The 19,870-nt window shown below is 40.6% G+C and overlaps 1 protein-coding gene across 3 annotated transcripts in view; it reads right to left on the bottom strand.

The window, feature by feature from the left end:
* Positions 1 to 19,114, bottom strand: part of TMEM65 (transmembrane protein 65) — a 64,896-nt gene extending 45,782 nt beyond the window's left edge. For 2 of the 3 annotated variants that reach the window (XM_032315934.1, XM_032315933.1), the window contains exon 1: positions 18,287 to 18,602. In XM_032315934.1, coding sequence (XP_032171825.1) covers positions 18,287 to 18,602 — 316 coding nt within the window. Of the gene's footprint in view, positions 1 to 18,286 lie in introns of all 3 variants that reach the window. The other variant, XM_032315932.1, reaches the window with a different exon arrangement.
* Between the last annotated feature and the right edge of the window lie 756 nt (positions 19,115 to 19,870).

The raw sequence follows: 19,870 nt of genomic DNA on the forward strand, positions 1-19,870 counted from the left end.
ATGGACCTGTAGCATTGAGATCCCTGCAAACTTGTCAGAAATGCAGACTTTTGGTCCCACTTCAAATTTACTGAAACAGAACCTACATTTCAATAAGAGTTCCAGATGATTTTGTATGTACATTAAGTTTTGTGAAGCAGGGCTCTATTTTCCACTGTGGGATATTGAAAGCTACAAAGAGGTTTGCTCTCACCATTAGGGTGAAACAAAGTCACACTGAATTCAAATGCATGACTTATTTTGAACCTATCAGAGAACTCAAGTCTCAGGGCAAATAAGAGGCAGGTACCTAAAAGGACAGAGGGGGCATTAGCACTTGCTTAGTTGCGCAGATGCAACGAGATACCATAAGAACACAGCGAGAACAGTAAGGGAACAGGTGATGACAGAGTAAGGGCTGGAAGGACAGTGTGAAGGTACAAGGGTATGCATAAACTGGAAGAATCTGCATGTTCTTGCAGGTTCTTTGACCAGAAATCCCACCAGATGAAAAAAATATTAGAGAGAGCCCTAATAAAGTGTTCATTGTGGTGCAGACCTAGAGGAGGGGAAAAACAGTTGTGTAGGAGAAACAATGAAACTCTATCTAGATCCTTTTTCAATCTATACTATGAGCCAAAAGCCTTAAGGGCAAAAACACTATTACCCTTGGGGCAGGTAGGGCGACCAACTGTCCAGGTCGCCAAAGCAACTGTCCAGTTCTCTTAGCACTGAAATTCCACATCCCGGGGAAAAGTGTTCCTCTTATCTCTTGGGCATTTTAATTTGAAAAATAGTTTTCAATCATCTCTTTGATTTCTATGAAAATTTTAATGGAACTGCAGAAAAAATAAAACAAAGACTGTTGATAACATAAAAATCTGTTAACTTGTAAGAATGGGAATTTCTGAAAAAAATGAAATAGCTAAAGCTTTATGTAAACTTAATAAAACACAGAATTTCAATTAAGATATATTACAGCTGAAAAATTTTATAATGATAAAAGCTGGTATCTAAGAAAATGCAGATAATATAAAAATTAAATCTATAAAAAAAAGTTTCCATTAATAAAGTTTAAACAGGTTTTTTTTTAAGATTTTATTTATTTGACACACAGAGAGAGATCACAAGTAGGCAGAGAGCAGGCAGAGAGAGAGGAAGGGGGAAGCAGGCTCCCTGCTGAGCAGAGAGCCCGATGTGGGACTCGATCCCAGGACCCTGAGATCATGACCTGAGCCGAAGGCAGAAGCTTAACCCACTGAGCCACCCAGGTGCCCCCCATTAGTTTAAAGGCATAATATACAACACAATTTTAAAACAATTGCTTATTTTTTAAATAACATTTTATTTATTTATTTGAGAGAGGGAGAACATAGAGGGAGAGTGAGGAGAAGCAGACTCCCTGCTGAGCAGAGAGCCCAACGTGGGACTCCATCCCAGGATCCTGGTATCACGACCTGAGCCAAAGGCAGACACTTAACCAACTGAGCCCTCAGGCACCTCAACTGCTTATTAATTTAATCTTATCTTCATATATGTGAGTCATTTTTTTTGGTATCATCTGAAATTGGCTTTTGGAAATCTGAATTCATATAGCATGAGAATAATGTCCCTGATGGACTAGAATTCTATAGGACTGTCTGTAAGAAATGAGTATACTAGTAACAAATACTTAAATTAAGTTCAGACTTCTGACCTATAAGAGATAATCTCAGATAAACTTAAGCTACTGCCCAACATGTCCTGCCCTCCATATCCAAAATTCCCTTTGAGAATTAAATCCTTCCTGGGACACCTGGGTTGCACAGTCAGTTAAAGTGTCCAACTCTCAGTTTCAGCTCAAGTCTGATCTCAAGAGTCGAGGGATTAGCCTGCATGGGCCTCTGCACTTAGCACAGAGTCTGCCCGAGTTTCTCTCTCCCTCTCCCTCTGTCTCCTCCCCACCAATCCCTCCTTCTCTCAAATAAATAAAACTTATAAAAAAAAAAATAAGGCTGACTCCTTCCTTATTGATTCTCCTTCTTCAACCAACTAAAATCTGGAATCTCCCCACAGAGTTCTTATAAGACTGCTTCTGACAAAGACCTCAGTCTTTTTTATGATTTCAAATCCAACAGACCTCTTCTTTTTCCCAACAGTCTTCCTCTTACTTGACCCATCTAAAGTATCAAATTATTCCCTCTTTTTTGAAATATTCTTTTCGCTTTTCTTCTGGGATACACTTTTTTTTTTTAAAATTTTCCTGTCTTTGTGAACATTCCTTCTTGGTCTATTCCTAGTTCTGGTTCTTCTTCCTCTTCCCCTCCAATAAATGTTGGTCATAGTTCTCTCCTGGATCTTCTCTTCACTCTATTTAATCTCCCTGGCCTTAGCTGCTAACTACATGGGTAGGATTTCCAAATTTGCATCTTATCCTGGAGCTCCAGGGTTCACACAGCCAGTTAAATATTGGATATCTTTATATCTTTATATACAAATACCCAATACCAAAGAAGCTAAAAATGAATGCATCTTCTCTGCTCCAAAATCTGCTTGGGACCCTGCATGGTCCATTCTATTGTAAATAATATCATTATCTTGTCAATGGTTCAAACCAGAAATCTGAGGATCATCTTTGGTTCATCTTTTTATTTCATATCCCTGTCAGCGAACACATATTCTATTGTCTAGTTAAATGTTTTAATATTTAACTCCTAAATAAACTCTCTTGAATATGTTTACCTCTTTCTCACCTTATTTCCGCTAGCCTAGTTCAGGTCTCTATCACCTTTCTTTGATTTCTACAAAGTTCGCCTAATTAATTTCCTTGCTTCTGTCTCTAGCCTAATCCTTCTACTATCCCTGTGTTGTGCTATATGCACAGTGATCTTCCCCAAATTGCAAACATGATGGCATTATTCATAATAGTTCACCTCCACAATTCTATGCACACACACCTGATCCACCTACCTCCTACTGAGTTCTAGGTTTCAACTTGAATGTTACTTTCTATAAGGTAACATCATCTCTCTGCATTTCTCCACTCCCTAGTTATCGCTCCCTAGTTATCCCTCCAATACTTCAATGCATTCTAAACCCTATTACAACACTTAACACACTGCATTATAATTTCAAGCTAAAATATCTCTACCCCCTCTAAAACATAAACTTCATAATTTTAAGAACCCTAACAAGTGCCTCAATAATGTCAGGCAAGTATACAGTAGGACTTCAAATTGTTAAATAAAAAAAAAATTAATAAAATGTCAAGCACTAAAATCGCAAAAATTGGCATGAATTTCTCTAAAATTTTACCTGGAGGTTTTGTAACTAGTACTAGTTTCCCAATCAAAAATAACATAAATGGGGGGCGCCTGGGTGGCTCAGTGGGTTAAGCCTCTGCCTTCGGTTCAGGTCATGATCTCAGGGTCCTGGGATCGAGCCCCGCATTGGGCTCTCTGCTCAGCGGGGAGCCTGCTTCCTCCTCTCTCTCTGCCTGCCTCTCTGCCTGCTTGTGATCTCTCTCTGTCAAATAAATAAATAAAATCTTAAAAAAAAAAAATAACATAAATGATTGCAACGTTGTATAATTAGGTTCCACTGGAAGTTAGAAAGCAAATGGAAGACATCTCTCTAGCAGTTGAGTTACACTCCTTTCATTGGATTTTTTTTTTTTTTAAAGAGGAGACTTAGTATATGTTTTAAAGTGCACTACAGAGCTGGGAGACATATTAGATAGAGATCATATCATTAAACCCTTGTTATAGTTATGAGAGAACAAGCCTAAAAAAAAATAAGACTTTTGTAAGTAAGTTGTTCCTTCCATTATGGATAATGGACTAGTAGAATTGAGATATATACAAAATATAGTGTAGTGAAGCAAAAATTTCCTGTCCCCTTCTAAGTCCTTTTAGCTAGATTAAGAATCAAATTGACATGAGACATATTAACAGAAGAAAATAAAATATAACTTAATTATGTAGGGGGAATCCACACAGATGTGGTGATTCAGTTGATTAAGCGTCTGTCTTTGGCTCAGGTCATGATCCCAAAGTCCTGGGACAGAAACCCATGGTGGGGTACCTGCTTAGCAGGGAGTCTACTTCTCCCTCTCCCTCTGCCTGCCACTTCCCCTCCCTTTGCCTGCCACTCACCCTGCTTTTGCTCAGGCGCTCTCTCTCTCTCTCTCTCTCTCTCTCTCTCTGTGAAATAAATAAATAAAATCTTTACAATTAAAAAAAATTCCAAAAATTCCAATGATTTATACATGTCATTCTGAACTAAGGAAAAAAAGGGTAGGGGTCTTCAAAGGGAAGGAATGCAATTTACAAAAGATAACAAAGAGTAAACGTTTGGTAAACAAATATTTGCTGGGCCACTCAGAAACAACGGGACAGAGAAGACAGAGCAAACAAGCCTTGCCATGTTCCTCCCTGTCTACCATACCTAGCTTATATCATAGTTCTCTGTGGTGAGAGCTTTCTTCCTGGAGCAGGTCCTCTATCTGAAATATTTTAGGCAGTTGTACGGGAAGTAAAGAGCCTTCCCTGAATCTGCTGGGTTTTATTTGCTTTTAACTCAAAAATAATCTTCATGCCAAAGTGGCCCATCATGGGGCAGTCTGCCCTTGGCCCGTATCACATACACACACACACACACACACACACTCTTCATGTTACTAAAACAATTCCTTTCCTTTATACTACATACTTGTAATTAATGTCCAAAATTTTTAATAAATAAATTACAAATAACTGTAGGGGTCAGTAAGCTAAGGCCTTCAAGCCAAATCCAGCCATCTTTTTTTTTAATATAGTCAGTGAGCTAAAAATTATTTTACATTTTAAATAATTGGAAGAACAGCCCTTAACCACTATTATCAAACACTGAATGGTTATGGAAATTACCTGTGGCCATGATAATATTTAAGAAATTCAACCCAAAACAGCCCTTACATGTGAAATATTAAACAGTAGTCATTGGAAGACAACTAATATTTGATTCACAAGGAATGTTAAGCTGCTTTATATACTTCCCTTACTGTTAGAAGTTAGGAGGCAAGATCTTTATTTCCACAGAAATACGTAGCTGTTTTATTTTCCTAGCTCAAACCACAATTCCAGCAGCACTCTTCAAACCTCAATGCAAGATCTGTATTTCAAAATCCATTTAACTGTGCAGTTGAGGAGCTTTTACCTACCACAAATTGGAAAGAATTAATCTACAATGTAATGTGTGAAAAGACAAATATCAAGAGAAGAATCTAATAGAATTCCATGCCTTCTAAGCAATCAATACATTCATTTAAAATCATAGGCTTACAGACTTATGCCAATATTTGGAGGTACCCAACAATGTGAAAAAGACATTTTCAAAGATGAAATACGTAAAATCTCATTATAGATTGGCATTAACATGTAATATCTGCAAATAATTTTGACAATAAAGAACACTAATATTGAACCCCAATTAAGCTAAATGTTATCCTCCAAAAATAATTCCATCCTCCTCATTAGAAGACCTATATTTAAAAAACTTGTACTCAAGTTATTTATTATATTTTAAATTTGCCAATTAAAAACATCTGTGGAAGGATCTGTACTGAAGGAACTATAGAAGTTTTATGAAAGAAATTGAAGAAAACACAAAAAGATGAAAAACCATTCTGTGCTCATGGATAGGAGAATAAACACTGTTAAAATGTCCATACTGCCTAGAGCAATCTATACTTTCAGTGCTATCTTGATCAAAATTCTACCGGCATTTTTCAAGGAGCTAGAACAAACAATCCTAAAATTTGCATGGAACCAGAAGAGACCCTGCATTGTTGAGGAAATATTGAAAAAGAAAAACAAAACTGGGGGCATCACGTTGCCTCATTTCAAGCTTTACTACAAAGCTGTGATCACCAAGACAGCATGATACTGGCACAAAAATAGATATATAGACCAGTGGAACAGAGTAGAGAGCCCAGATATGGACCCTCAACTCTATGGTCTAATAATCTTCGACAAAGCAGGAAAAAATATACAGTGGAAAAAAGACAGTCTCCAATAAATAGTGCTGGGAAAATTGGACAGCTACATGTAGGAGAATGGAACTCAACCATCCTCTAACACCATACACAAAGATAAACTCGAAATGGATAAAAGGCCTCCATGTGAGGCAGGAATCTATCAAAATCCTAGAGGAGAATATAGGCAATAATCTCTTTGACATAGGCCACAGCAACTTCTTTCAAGATATGTCTCCAAAGGCAAAGGGAACAAAAGTGAAAATGAACTTTTGGGACTTCATCAAGATAAAAAGTTTCTGCACAGCAAAGGAAACAGTCAACAAAACAAAGAGGCAACCCACAAAATGGGAGAAGATATTTCCAACTGATACTACAAAGGGCTGATATTCAAGATCTGTAAAGAACTCCTCAAACTCAACACACACAAAACAGATAATCACGTCAAAAAACTGGGCAGAAGGCATGAACAGCCACTTCTCCAAAGAAAACATACAACCGGCTAACAGACACATGAAAAAATGTTCATTGTCATTAGCCATCAGGGAGATTCAAATCAAAACCACATTGAAATACCACCTTACACCAGTTAGAATGGCCAAAATCAACAAGACAGTAAACAACATGTGTTGAAGAGGATGTGGAGAAAGGGGAGCACTCTTACACTGTTGGTGGGAATACAAGTTGGTGCAGCCACTTTGAAAAAAAGTGTGGAGATTCCTTAAGAAATTAAAAATAGACCTTCCCTATGACGCTGCAATTGCACTACTGGGTATTTACCCCAAAGATACTGATACTTTTCACTAGAAAAGAAGGGCCATCTATACCCCAGCATTTCTAGCAGCAATGGCTACAGTCACCAAACTGTGGAAAGAACCAAGATGCCCTTCAACAGACAAATGGATAAAGAAGATATGGTCCATAGATACTATGGAGTATTATGTCTCCATCAGAAAGGATGAATACCCAACTTTTGTATCAACATGGACAGGACTGGAGGAGATTATGCTGAGTGAAATAAGTCAAGCAGAGAGAGTCAGGTATCAATGATTTCACTTACTTATGGGGCATAAGGAATAACATGGAGGACTTGGGGAGATGGAGAGAAGAAGTAAATTGGGGGAAGCTCAAGGGGGAGATAAACCATGAGAGACTGTGGACTCTGAGAAACAAACTGAGGGGTTTGGAGGAGAGGGGGGTGGTTGGGTGAGCCTGGTAGTGAGTACTACGGAGGACATGTACTGCATGGAGCACTGGGTGTAGTGCATAAACAATAAATGTTGAACACTGAAAAGAAATAAAATAAAATAAAATGGGGAAAAAATAAATAAAATTTTAAAAAAATAAAGAACAACAACAACAAAAATCTATGGAAATTTGTTTTCTCTCTTACATAAATACTACATTAATATCCTCAATTTTGCCTTTTGGTCTACAGTGCCTAAAATATTTACAACCGGCCCTTTAGAAAAAGTTTGCCAACATTGCTTCTGTAAAGAAAGTAAATATTTTTTAATTTCTAAAAGACTAATACTGAAATTAAGACTAAGCAGTGTTTTTAGTAATTCTCTGTTCAACCTATTCAAATATGTCCCCCTACCAAAGAGATATTTCCAGGATCACCAGGGTCACACTTCCTTGTAAACAAATTCTATCTTACCAGCCCTCTCAGCACCATACATCATAGCAGATCATTTCCACATTCTTCACTTCAAAACTCTTTGCTTTTCCTAATTTCACTGGATACCCTTCTTCACAATCTTCTTTGCTGGCTCCTACTCTTCTGACTTTGAAATTCTGGAGCTTCAGTCTCAATCATGGGCTTTTTCCTCTTCTCTATCTAAAGATCGGCAAACAGTTTCTGTAAAGGGATTCTAAATATTTTGGGCTTTAGGGGGCCTTTATGGTCTCTATCACGACTACTGAACTCTGCCATTATAGCACAAAAGCAGCCACAGGCAATATATAAATGAATGAGTGTGTCTCTACTGCAATAAACTTTATTTACAAGCAGAAATGGCAAGCTAGATATGCCTGTGGACCGTAGTTTTCCCACCCCTTATCTAGACTCTCACCTTGGGCGCCCTCTCCCCTATGATAAGTAGCATTTACATAAAACTGTTGATACCCACACTTACATTTGCAGCCTCAATTTCCCATATGAATTGCAGATTTAGCTGAACACACATACACACACACACACACCCCTAATCTATTTTTCCCCAGTCTTCTCTCCAGCAGTTAATAGCACCACCTTTCACTCAATTACTATAGGCAGAAACCCGAATCATCACTTACTATGTCCTTTCCCTTAATTACCTGTCCCTTTCTAACTCATCAGCAGTCCTATCAACTCACTCTCAAATATACATCTTGAATCCATCCCCTTCTCTTCATCTCTGTGGCTGCCTAGTCTAAGCCCTCAACATCGCTAGCTCAAAATACTGCAACAGTTTTCTAAGCGGTCTCCTAGCTTATGCATTTGTACCCTCCAGTTTGTTCTCTAAAAGCAGTCAAGTGCTTTTTAAATTCCATTACTTCACTCTGTTTCAACTCAGGAATGGCCTTCATACAGTTTATCTAGAAAGGCCCTGACTAATCTTGCTTTCTGCCGACCTGCCTATCTCATCTCATTCCACGCTCTCCTTTGTTCTTTAAATTGTACTCATGTTTGCCTTCTGTCAATTTCGACATTGTTCCAAGTCTCTTCCTATCTCAGGGTCTTGGTATTTGCTATTCCTCCTTCTCAGAATGCTCTTCCTCTTCCTGTCTGAATGACTGGTTTCTCATCAATCCTTTCTTTTCAGCTTAAATATCACCTACAAAAAGGCCTTCCCAGATCACCTTATCTAAAGAAAGTGTCATTCTGTTATCTAATAGCACACACTATCAATTATCTTGCTTATTTACTTTATTGTTTGTATCCTCCCTTTCTCAAAATGGTAAACTTTATGAAAGTATATTGCCAAATTAATTCTCTGATATACCCCAGCTAGCACAACGTCTATTATAGGTAGGTACAGTAACAAATATTTGCCAAATAAATAAATTTTCAAAGCTGGAAAGCTTTCCTATGAATAGTGTGTTACATATTTTTAAAAAATCCAACAACTCCCTAAGAAAATTTAAGGAAATTAAAATTTATTGGGGGGAGCTGGGGGGTTCAGTTGGTTGGGCATCTGCCTTCAGCTCAGGTAGTGATCCCAGGGTCCTGGAATTGAGCTCCACATTCAACTCCCTACTCGTGGGGAGCCTGCTTCTCCCTCTCCCTCTGCTGCTTTCCCTGCTTGTGCTCTCACACTCTCTTTCACTCTTTCAAATAAATAAATAAAATCTTTAAAAAAAAAAAATAGAAACTTATGTCAGCAGTCTCAAATACTAGTTTTCAGACTCTTCCAAAACTCTCACATATAAACTTTTTATATACAAACTTTTTAAGAGGTTTATAAACTTTTTTTGCATATTGATTTTTACTTTGACTTCCCTTATTTTCAAAGTAACAATTTCAAAGTAACAAAGTAACAAAGTACCATATTCATTTTTCTATTGAATGTTGTATATTGTAAAATATACAGAAGATAGACTAAAGGATGTTAACCAGCACATGAGACTTTTATTGAGCATTTGAGGTGCTATTTTTCCCCCAATGTGTGTAAAAATCCCAAGTCTGAGTACCCAGAAAGGTGTAATAAAAAACTAAATTAAAAACTACTCTGCCACACAGGTTGTAGGATCTTGGAAACTCTGAGCCTCGGTATCTTAGTCTATAGAAAAAAAAAAAAAATTCTTTCTCTCTCTGATATAAATAAACAAAATAATTACCTGAAAATTCACTAGCTCAGTATGTCTGGCACATAGCAAATACTCCATAAGTGCTAACTAATGGTAGTAAAGATGACATTAGCAACAGCAATAGTGGCAGTAACAGGATGTCTTCTATAAAATATAAGAACCATTATACAACCGAAATTGTGTTACAAAATACTAGACTTTTTTAGACTGTTTTTAAAATTATAAATGTTTCTAATAACACAGTATATTAAATAAACTACCCTAAAACTCAGAAGACAGAAAATGTAAACCAAGTAAGGGTACATTCTAATTTAAATTTCCCTGAAACTTTAAAAACAGTTAATTTCTCAGTTAACTACCTTTTATGTGCTTAAAACAATAATCCTTCAAACAATCATATCCAAATGTTAGCAAAAAATACAAGATCTTCAGTGTAAGATATGAGAAGTCAAAAGATCAATAACAACATAATAAATACAATTGGTTAGCAAGAGAGCAGTGGTCTAATGACCTTCAAGTATCTATCAGGAGTAAATCCTATTAGCAAACATAGGGGGATGAAAAAAAGGAAAGAATGAAAGAGAAGGAAAAAAAACAAAAAACACTATGGGAGAGTGACAAAGAGTACACATTAGAAACAGTAACAGAGATAGCAAGAAGCAGACCTCCTTTACATAGAAGCAGACCTCCTTTACATAGAAGCAGACCTCCTTTACAACCACAAGGGATGAATGAAAACAGAATTGTCTGAGGGCACCTGAGAGTGGGAGGAGGGGCTTATAAGCCCCACACATTCACTACCACTATGACAGATTCTAAAAAACATGCCAACTGAAAAGGCACAGTGTTCTGGAGGCATTTGGTGTGATGACTAGTATGCCTACAAATAGAAGTAGCCCCAAAGAAAAATATTAAAATATAGTATATAAAGACACTGGCATCTGGTAGAAGCTAAATTGTGCTCGTTATACTCTTACTAAGGTAGAAAAAAATGCAATACGTTCAAATATGCCACTACCAAAAGCCATCAAAGTAGAGCTTAAGGGAAATGATGTCTTGTTACCTGTAATGTCCTTTGCCTAGAAGAATCTCTCATTTACCAGATGATTTGGGATAACTAAGTTATTGTATTTTAACATACAACTACTTGTTCTTATGTGGTTGTTAATTAACTTAAAACAGACAAACCTATGAGTCAAAGACAAGGCCAGAGTTCTATAAATCTACATACTAATTAATTCAGCTGAATTGAGCAAGATGCTAATAAAATCTGCATTCAGGGATTTAGTCTCTATTGTTCCAGTTAGCTTTACACAATGACATGCCAAAGAAAACCAGACAAGTGTGTGGTTATACAAACTATTTTTTAAAAGATTTTATTTATTTACTTGACAGAGAGATCACAAGTAGGCAGAGAAGCAGGCAGGGAGAGAGGGGGAAGCAGGCTCCCTGCCGAGCAGAGAGCCTGATGCGGCACTCAATCCCGGGACCCTGGGATCATGACCTGAGCCGAAGGCAGAGACTTAACCCACTGAGCCACCCAGGCACCCCCAAACTCACCACTATTTTTAGAAAATCCGAAACAGGGATGCCTAGGTGGCCCAGTGGGTTAAGTGTCTGCCTTTGGCTCAGGTCCTGAGCCTGGGGTCCTGGGACTGAGTCCCTCATCAGCCTCCTTGTGTGGCTGGGAGCGTGCTTCTCCCTCTGCCTGCCACTCTCCCTACTTGTGCATGCACTTGCTCACTTTTTTTTTCTCTCTCTCTCTGATAAAAAAATAAATGAAAAAAATCTTAAAAAAAATAAAAAAGAAAACCTGAAACAATCTTCACTAATAACGGTTCAATGTTAGTTATGCCAACGCACAAGATCATCCATTATCTTTAGTTCTACCTAACTTTCTGAATAAGCTTATAAATTGCAGACCTATTATTTTAATTTTCCTATACACAGATTTGTTTATTAAAATCTGCTGCTCATAACTGCTATAAAAAGTAAACAATAAGTGACTAGTGAGGTGGACAACACCAAATTAATTGCTGGTGAATTAAACTGAAACAGTGTTGAACTTTTCCAAAGCCATATTTTCTAAGCATCTAATATTTAGAATTTCATCAAGAACTTAGGAGTGAAGAAGTAACACAATCAAGGAAAACAGTTATCATAGCACTCATTTATTTGACAGAGAAGTGAGGAGTCTGGCAGGGAGGTAATGAGTTACTTCTCTGTCTTTACCAGAGACAAATAAATGTAAAATAAAGCAATAAGCCTGAAGCACAGAGACTACGCAGATGAAGCAAGTATCAATGGATGAGAGAAGAGAAGGACAGATAAGGCGGAGGACGCAATGGCTCTCCACCAGGGCAACTTTGCTATACTTCTCCCCTTACCCCCAACCCAGAGACACGACTGGTTGCACCCCGGGGGTCAGGAAGGTGGGAGGACACTACTGGCATTTAGCGGATAGAGGACAGGGATGTTACTAAATATCCCATGTGGAGGACTGCCCTGGCAACCAAGAATTATCCAGCCCGAAGTGTCAATACTGCCAAGGTTGAGAAATCTTGATCCAGAAAAAGAAGTCCTATACATCTCAAATATAAAAGGAATCACTGTACTAGCACTCAGTACAAGAATGAATGTTCAAAAGTCTTGTATGTTAATGGTATCCATTAATAAAGACAAGAGATTCCAACAGAAATGGTTGATTTTTTTAACATACTGATATAAAGAAACAAACTACAATTATTAGGTATGGTTATCTACATGGAATGCTCCTAATTTCCCTTCCTTGAATCTATGCTGGTCTTAGTGATTTGCTTAACCAACAGCATGCAGCAGAAATGACATTCTGGGACTTCAAAGACTAGGTCGTAACAAGTCTGTGGTAGGCTAAAGAATGGCCCCCACATATGTCCACATCCTAATCCTCTAACCTGTGAATACTTTATTTTACATGGCAGAAGAGATTTTGCAGGTGTACTAAACTAAGGATTTTGAAAGATTATCCAGGGTTATCTAGGTGGATCCTAAAAGTAACCACGTGAGTCCTATAAGGTCGAAGCAAAAAGGTAAATGAAGGAGAGGATGATGTGACAACAAAGGCGGAAATCAGAACGATGTGGCCAGGAACCAAGGACTGCAGCAAGCTGGAAGAGACAAGGAACAGATTCTCCCCCAGAGCCTCCAGAAGGACTGAGTGTTGCTGACACTTTTATTTTGGCCCCCTTAAGTCTCATTTTGGACTTCAGATCTCCAGAACTCTAAAAGAATAAACCTTTGTTGTTTTAAGCCACCAGATTTGTGGTAACTTGTTATAGCAGCAACAGAAAACTAATATAAAATCTTACAGCTTCTGGGGCGCCTGGGTAGCTCAGTCATTAAGTGTCTGTGTTCAGCTCGGGTCATGATCCCAGCAACTTGGGATCACGCCCCACATTGGGCTCCCTGCTCTGCGGGAGGCCTGCTTCTCCCATTCCCACCACCCACCCCCAGCTTCGGTTCCTTCTCTCCTTGGCTCTGTCAAATAAATAAATAAAATCTTTAAAAACAAAAACAAAAACAAAAAAACCTTACAGCTTCTGTGTAGCCCTCTTGGAACTTTTTCTCTTTGAGTCCTGACCACTCAATTATCTAAGAACTAGAGTCATCTCAAGAATGTTGTGCTAGTGAGTGAGGTCATGTGCATTTACTCTGGTCAACCACTCCAGAGGAGACCAGCTTCTAGCCACCTCCACCAAAGTATCAGACATATGAGTAAAACCATCCTGAACCCAGTGACCAGCACATCTGCCAGCTATAATTTATGAAGTGACCTCCACAGATACCACATGAAACACGAAGAATCATCCAGCCAAGCCCTGCCTATGTTGCTGATCTCACAAAATCATGAAATGTAATAGTACAGTTGTTTTAAGTCGCACATAACTCTGAACATCAAGGTATATGTGAGTGATGATTAGAAACTGTCAAGTAGCACATATCCATTTTATAATGGAAGGGAAAAAATCCTATTTGTGTTAGCTATTTTCTGCTGGCAGTAATCCCTAGAATTAAAACTACTCCACTATGCCAGTAACTCTAAAATATTCAGAATTTAGTTTGTTGGAATATACTGCTATAATTAGGTTCTTTCCATATTGGTAAAATAACTGATTGTAGCAAAGCTTCATTTAACTTATCTGGGCCCATGACACAGAAGCTCTCAGCTTTAAAAAAAAAGCGCTCATCTTATTAGAGATAGTTCATTCTTTCTGAGTCAATTCATATTTCATATCCTTATCCTGATTCTTCCTCTCTTGCTGGGTCTACGGTGAGTTACACCTTATTCCTCTTTTACTATTTCAACCAAGCCCTGAAGTGTTCGCATATTATTCACATATCTTAATTTGGAATATGAAATGTTTTTCATGCTCTCTTTTTATTCTCTTTGAGCAAAAGCCATGATTTTCTCTAATTTGTCCCAGAAACCAATAGCTTAACTGAGTTGCTACTTTCTCACATTACCATGGGCTGAGAAAAATGAGGATACCTTGTTAAAGAGTCCAAGATCCCCAGTGAATCAGAACTCAATGAAAAATCTTGTTTTTAAGTGTTCTAAGTATCTACTTTAACATCAGATTTTAATCTTCCAGCCTTTCATTTTGCCATAGGCCTCTTGTTGTATATGGCAAGTTCTCAAAATTAAACATTCTACCTTAATAATCACAAAAGGTGAGAATTACAAGATTAAGTTTAGAATTACATGGTGCATCTATATAGATGTAGATAAATGGCTTTTAAAAAGCAAATTTAAAACATACACAATTACTACTTACACAGAAACATAAAAAAAGCAAGCTGATTAAGATCTAACATAACAGAAAAACTGCTCTATTCACCTCCATACATTTCTTACCTACATATGTAAAAGAAATCTCATTTTAAAAATACCTGGAGTATATGGACATGGGGGGTGTGATACACAGACCTGTACCCCTGGGGCAAATTATACATCATATGTTAACAAAAATAATTTTAAAAAATACCTGGAGTACACATTTAACAAAAATATCCCCTAAGAACCTCCTTTTTTCAAATCGTATCTTTCACTGTGCCTCCTCCAATGCCAGCTATTATCTCTCTGTGTAATTCTCCAAAAAACATTAATTTTAACACCTTTAAGTAAGTGTGGAAGGCAGTCTCCAAGATGGCCCTCAATGATTTTTACCTCCTGATATCTGCACCCTCTTGCTATGTACCAGGACAAAAAACATGGACTGTCTCTACTAAGATTGGGTTATAAAAGGTTGTGGCTTCCAGCTTAGGCTCCCCCTCTCTCCTATCACTCATTCTGGGAAGACAGCTACCATATTGAGAACACTTAAGCCATGTAGAGAGGCCCACATGGCAAGAAATGAGACTTCCCGCCAACAGCCATGTGAGTGAGCCTTTTTGAAAATGGACCCTCCAGCCCCAGGCAAGACTTCAGCTGATACAGCCCCAGCCAACAGTTTGATTCAAACAACTTTGTGCTATACCCTGAGTCAGACGTCCTACTGAGCCTAAACAAGATTCCTGATCCTCAGAAACTGTGAGATAGAACACGTTTGTTTTAAGCTACCATGTTTTAGGGTAGTTTGTCGTATAGCAATGTGTAACTAATATAATGAGCGTTGCTTATTCTTCAAAATCGAAACTTGTATGTCTCAAAAGTTTAAAAAAATTATAAACAGAAATAGTAATTGCAAAAATTGGGAGAAAATTTTGTTTTTAAAATCTTTCTAAAATTGAAAAACCACTGTAATGTCAGTTTGCCAGTCCTACTTATAAAAACAATGAACCAACAAAGTACTATCAGGAAACTATGGACTGTTTCTGGAAAAACAAAGATCAGGTTGAGGAGGTACATTCGGAAGGCAGCATCAACTTTTTTAAAAATGGGAAGGAAATCATTTTGTAATTTAAAAATCACAATATCCTATTTAACTTCGATAAGACATCCCACAAAGCTTGCCTTTATCTCTTTAGAATCCTGTAAAGCTTTATCTTGTCACAGACCATATCAAATGCCTACTGATAAACACATAAGAAAGATAAGGACAAATGTACCAAATCTCAACAACAGATTTCACAGGCATATCAAAGCATAGATGATTTTTTCCTGTAATGTTTCCACACCAAATCCAAAACACTGCTTTCATTCATACAAGCACACTCTCCAAGAATACATAAGATTTCCTATAATACAAAAGTCATTTTAACATAATTTATTTAATTACTTAATTAGAAAATGCATTTAGTACACATACATTAAGTACACGAGTCGAGTCAGGTATTTAAAAACATCTAAAAAGTAACAATAAAAGAAAAACGTGGGAGTTTTTCATTTGACTGGGGGGAAAAATGATTTCAGTGATCCCCACAGGAACTCTACGTATTGATATTGAAGACGATAAGGAACACGAAGACTGTACTAAAATTAAAGCAGCAGCATCAACAAGTATCAGTTGAGTCAACAAGCAATAATTTAGTTATCAATACCGGCAAAAACAGTTTATTTAAACTTTGAAGTTCTTTAGCTTATGAATAGGAGATAAGCATTTAACTACGACATTGGTTTCCTCTATTTTTGCCAGCTTATCTTGAACAAAGAAGACAAATTACTAACTTCACCCTCATATAACTTACATACTTAATAAGTTTATTGATGCTAACTGATCTCCACTGACTGAAGTTTATAGGCCTTTAAAACAATGTCAAATTTAAAATTCTCTTCATTGGAAAATGCAGCAATACTACTGCCTGTGCTAAAACAATAAGGTATGAGGTAAAATTTATCCAATTGTATCACAGGATGTGCTTTTCAAGAACTGTCATAAAATTGTATCATTTGGGCCCTGCAAACTTGTAACGATGTTAATGCAGAAGAATTCCCAAGAAATTAGTTAGATAAGGCCAAATGTATGTTCAAATAGTGTTGTCCATGGAGAAAACATTTCTAAAATCAATGTTACAGCATATATGACTGGTTATATTGTTTTCCCAGGAGCATATTTTCAGAGCTCAGTTTTTTAAAACCACACAGTGAGTACACACATACCTTACAACTATGTTAGTATTCAATTACTGCTTCATATAATGGCATGATTACACCCTTAAACACTGAACTGATCATGATGTTACATTTTTCCCTTAAAGCATTGTGCACAGACAATATCTGGAATATCCCGTACTGTAAATTGGTCCACAATTCCCTGAACGTAGAAAAAAAAAAAAAAAAAAAAAAAAAACCAGTTCAAAGGCACAACTAAGAAAAAGTTTCCGAAGAAGCAGTATAGTCGGTAAGTCATGCTTATGTGACCTTCCTTCACTCCTGTACATCCGCCAAAGAAACACTTTCAAGTGTGCCTGACAAATAAATGCCATGTTCCTTCCAGTCAATGTTCTCTAAACTTAGGAATGTATGGGATGTTTAGGTACCTATCAACTTTGGGGACGGAGGTAAACTTTTCTTAAAAATGTCAAATACATCAGAATGTGACATACAGCAGCCATGTATTTTGTCTGTATTATGGATTTCGCCTGTACTGCTGTATTTAAACTGCAAAAATATTTGAAGGTGGCCTACTCCTTTCATTCTTTTGATTTACCGAATTCTTAGCTTTTTCCCCTGCACTCAAATTCAGACCTACAGCATTCTGCACTGGTTTTAAAAATACCCTATTTTAACATGTTAGCTTAAAAATAGCCTTGCTGTCTCCCTTCCACATTACTTTAAAGCAGAAGTCTGATTCCCAGAAAAACACCTTCTTATTTACTTCATTCTTTCAACCTCTGGGGAAACAACAAAAACCGGAGTTTAACTTGTGCAGCGCCGAACCTACAGGGGCTTGCAAGTTATATATCTGCAGTTGCTGGTCTGATCTATACTTTCCATTTCCCAGGAAAATGTTTCCTTCGGCTGCTTAGTTTCATACAACTAGCCGTGTGTGCAAACACACAGCTGAGAGCATCTCGGCCTGAGCAGCAATACCCCTTCTTCTGACACCCATACACCTCGGTTTGATAACCTTTCAAGAAAGTTTCTTCCTGCCCTCGGGTTTGCAGCCCTTCTCAAGCAGGCACGGCATGCCACCTGCGTGGCTGCACGTGCACAAGAAAGCAGCAAGGACCTGGCCTGGGGGACAGGAGGGCTGGGGAGGGGAGGCACACACCAAATCAAAGCACAACCAACACAGTATCGGTGCACGATCTGGGCTGAAGCTCGTCTTCTGAGACTGGGAAGGAACCAGCCAAGCGTCGGTCGCGGCTGCCAGGCACGCCCCGCGCCTGTCCTACCTGCCCTAGGGGCACACAGGAGACGGAAAGTCTCCCCCCGCCCCACCAACTCCCGTCCCCAGGCCCGGACATCCCAGGCTCAAGGCCAGGTGGGCGATGGGAGCTGGGGGTAGGGGTCCCGGGCCGAGGGGCCGAGGACTCCCAGGGCGCCGACGGGGGGGTGGGGACGCCAGGCCCCCAGGCTCGCCCCTCACTCGACCCCCTTACCTTGCGCGATGGCAATGGACTCGAAGCGGTGCAACTCCTTGAGCAGGCAGCTCCTCTCCGTGGAGTGCAGGCTGTAGATGAAGTCGCGCGCGCCCTGCGCCGTGTTCAGCGCCTCTATGGGCTCCTTCTTGGGGTGGGTGCCCAGCCCTCGGGAGCCTCCGGGGGCCGCGAGCGCCAGCAGCCCCCGCCCGCAGCAGCACCAGGACGGCGGGCGGGGCGCGGCGGCGGCGGCGGCGGCGGCGGCGGCGGCGGCGGCCGGGCCCGGCCTCAGGCTGCGTGCGGTCCGGCTCCTCAGCAGCGGCAGCAGCCGGGACATGGCGGGCTGAGGAGCGGGGACCCCCGCGGCAGTCCGGGAGGGCGATTTCTGGCCAGGCGCGGGGAAGAAGGAGCTAGGCTCGGCAGGACCCCGCCCCGATGTCCTCCTGACTGGCAGCCGAGGCGCCGGGCACCATGCACTCCCCGGGCCCGCGCGGCGATCGCCTCCTTTTCGATCCCCCCTTCCCTTCCGAAAGGCCCGCGGCGGCGTCGGTCCCTCGGACGAGAAAAACTTTCTGTGAGGCGGCCGGGCCGGGAGAGGGCGGGTAGGCGGTGCGGGCGGGCGCCTCCCGGTTGAGGAGGGGCGGCGCGGGCGGGCGGGCTTGGCTAGGGTTTGTCTCTGTCAGTTTGATCTTCCAGAGGGATGAGTCAGCCACGCGCCGCCCTCCTTCGGCGCCGCCCTCCCCTCCTGCCGGCTTTCCCACCCTCCTGCCTGCCCTCGTCGGCACTCGATAGGGCTCCCGCGCCCTCAAAGCCGCCGCGCTCCCAGGCCGCAGCCGCCGCCGCTACCCCTAGCGGCTGCACAGGGGCTAACAGGGCGGGGCGAAGGGACGGGGCGGGGCCGCGCAAGCGCAGTCCCCGAGGTCCCGGGCGGCCCTCCCACGGGAGTTAGGAGGGTGCGCAGGAGTCCCCACCCCTCCCCGGCGTGATGGTGGAGGAACAGAGAGCGCGCATCCCCTCTAAGTGCTGGCGCCACCTTTAAGTCCGACGCAGGGAACGGGGAAAAACAGCTCTGGACTTCTTGCTTGGTCGTGGTCCGCTCCGCCCTAGCACCAGGACTAAGCCTGGGGAGTGTTCTAAACAGTGTCCCAGCGGGAGGCCCCGCCTCGCCTGGCACGGGCCTCGCGGCCGCTCGGAATCTCCCTGAGGGCAGCATCCCGCTCGGACTTTTGGGGACTGAAGCGCCTACCGTGGCCTCGGCCAGGCACTCGGGTCTTTGAGGCAGCCGCTCTGGGAGCTCCAGAGCGAGGGCGAGGCCAGGAGTTTGAGACTGAGGCCTTGACCCCGAAAATACCCTTCCTCGTCCTGATGCCAGCAGCTTGCAGCCCGTTAATGCTGGAGCGGGAGGCAAGAATGTCACCTTCTCGCGGTGTTTGCCGAGGTTTGTTTTCGTTTGTTTTTTGTTTCTTGTTTTTTCTCTTTGCCAGGGCGAAAAGAATTTTGTGGTTCTACACTTCCCACGTGTCCGGGTCCTAAACCTTTTTCAGGGCCACGCTCGAACGGTCTCCCACTCCATCCTTTCCTTTATCTCCGCCTAAGAAAGGAGAT

Source organism: Mustela erminea, chromosome 16 (genome assembly GCF_009829155.1).
Source record: "Mustela erminea isolate mMusErm1 chromosome 16, mMusErm1.Pri, whole genome shotgun sequence".
Classification (NCBI taxonomy): Eukaryota; Metazoa; Chordata; class Mammalia; order Carnivora; family Mustelidae; genus Mustela; species Mustela erminea.